The sequence below is a fragment of the Leucopleurus acutus genome (genome assembly GCF_964270905.1).
Source record: "Leucopleurus acutus genome assembly, chromosome: 19".
NCBI classification, from domain to species: Eukaryota; Metazoa; Chordata; class Mammalia; order Artiodactyla; family Delphinidae; genus Leucopleurus; species Leucopleurus acutus.
In genome coordinates, this window is record NC_139161.1 from 22,870,064 (window position 1) to 22,872,003 (window position 1,940).

Below are 1,940 nucleotides of genomic sequence, written 5' to 3' on the forward strand. Positions count from 1 at the left end.
TGCCTCTGGTCCTCCTGTAGGGTCCCCAGCCATCGGCACCTTGCCCAGACCGGAGAAGAGGGGTCCCCCATTCCTCCCCAAAGCAGCTGTAAACTGGCGCCCCAGCCTTGGTGAGGATCGCCTGAGCAGTAAAGCCGAGGCCCAGGGTTAGGGAGAGCAGAGGAGAGGGCTGGACGGCGGCGCTCGGGTGCCGCGGAGCCCCGTCAGTTGGGAAGTTTAGTTCAGGAGGTGACGGAGCTGGGTGAAGCTTCCGGGGAGGTGCACGTGGACTGGTCGGAGGCGTCTCCAGCTGCCTCCTTGGGACAGCCTGAAGGGGCTGGGGGCACCCGGCCTCCCTCCCGTTCGCGCTTCTTCTGCTTCATGCGCCGGTTCTGGAACCAAATCTTGACCTGCGTCTCGTTGAGCTCCAGGGTGGCGGCGATCTCCACCCTCCGGGCCCGGCTCAGGTACTTGTTGAAATGGAACTCCTTCTCCAGCTCGGTCAGCTGCCGCGTGGTGAAGTTGGTGCGGAGGCCACCGGGCGCGCCCAGGCCCAGCTCCGACACCTTCGCTAGGGGCGGGGCGAGAGAAAGGCCACGTCAGTTCTCTCACCTCTTTCTCCTTCCCCTCCCCTCCCCCCTGGCCAGCTCTGCACCCCCATTCACCACGCTGTCCCGCTTCAGCTCTTGAAGCACCAAGCACCCCTCCAGGTGACCTGGATCAGCCTCCCCACGCTCCTATCCCCCATCCCTCCGCAGGACACCGGGTCCTGGGCCTGAGCTGGGCACACAGATCCGGAAGTGCGGGTATGTGTGGAGACTTACTCTTAACGGGAACCGGGCACTCACTGGGTGGGGAGACCCCACCTGACCTGAGACCGGGCAGAGTGCTCTTACCTGCCTCTACCCGGCGGCGCAGAGACAGGAACCCAGCCCAGGACACCTCAGTGCCGAAGCAGCAGAGCCGCTCTGAGCCCCAGAGAGGGGGAAGCCACCTCTGAGCCCTACCTGTCTTGGGTGGGTTCCTCTTAACCTTCATCCAGTCAAAGGTCCGGGCTGTGGGGAGGCTGGTTTCTGACGGGCAGGGCGACTCCTTGTCCTCGGAGAGGAGCTCAGCATAGGCCGGTGCAAAGTTCCCTGTCTGCTCGTTCCCGTAAGGGGGCTGCGGCGGAGGGTATGGCCCCGGGCCCGTCCCAGCAGTTCCATAGCCGTCGGACAAGGCCCCTAGCTGGGCCGCATAGCTTGAAGGATGAAAATAGCCTCCATCTCCTTCCGGCTGGCCCAGAGGGTAGTACTGAGAAGGCCCGTAGCTGGGGCTGCAGGCAGTCGGGGCGTACCCCGAGGTCCCGGAGCTGGGGAAGGGCACCCCTAACGCCGAGGGCGGGTGCTGGGCCGGATAGCCTGAGTTCTGCTGGAGCGCGGGGCTGGGCAGCCCCCCACCATAGCGGGTCTCGCCTGCATAGCTGTCAACAGAGGGAGCCGAGTTGGGGGGGAAAGAGGTAGGGGCGCTGTAGGCGCTGGGTGCCCGGTTACAGAGTGGGTACTCTAAGAAGGAGTTCATCCTATTATAGTCCATGCGTCGAGGCCGCAGGAGGGTCGGCCCGTTTGGGGGAGACACCCTCTTGCCCTACAACCTTTCCGCAGTATGTCACAGCGCCGAAGCTTGCATCCATGGCCTAACCCAGCTCGCCTGGGCCAGGGCTCCCCCAGGAAGGGGGTAGGGAGTGGGGGTGGAGGGGCGCATGTGATCTCTCCCAGACCAATGGGCGCAGCGGGCCAGAGTTTGGCAGCCCTAGCGCCCATCCATCACCCCCCGAGCATTAGCATGACAAAGACACTTCAATCACCCGCAGCCCATCCATCTGAGGGTGACGTGGAAGCGTCAAAAACATCTTTCTTCAAAGACTTTTGGAAAGAAGGGACCAGAGGGAGAGGGGGGAAAAGTTAGAGGAATATTCAGGA

At 63.6% G+C, this 1,940-nt stretch overlaps 1 protein-coding gene across 1 annotated transcript; it reads right to left on the reverse strand.

Annotated features, from left to right (window-relative positions):
* Window positions 1-221: 221 nt before the first annotated feature.
* HOXB1 (homeobox B1) lies at window positions 222-1,622 on the reverse strand (the record flags this gene model as incomplete). Its single annotated transcript, XM_082860354.1, has 2 exons — window positions 987-1,622; window positions 222-550 (listed from the first exon to the last, which is right to left on the reverse strand). The coding sequence occupies exons 1-2, from the start codon at window positions 1,552-1,554 to the stop codon at window positions 222-224; spliced, it is 897 nt and encodes a 298-aa protein (XP_082716480.1). The 5' UTR covers window positions 1,555-1,622.
* Between the last annotated feature and the right edge of the window lie 318 nt (window positions 1,623-1,940).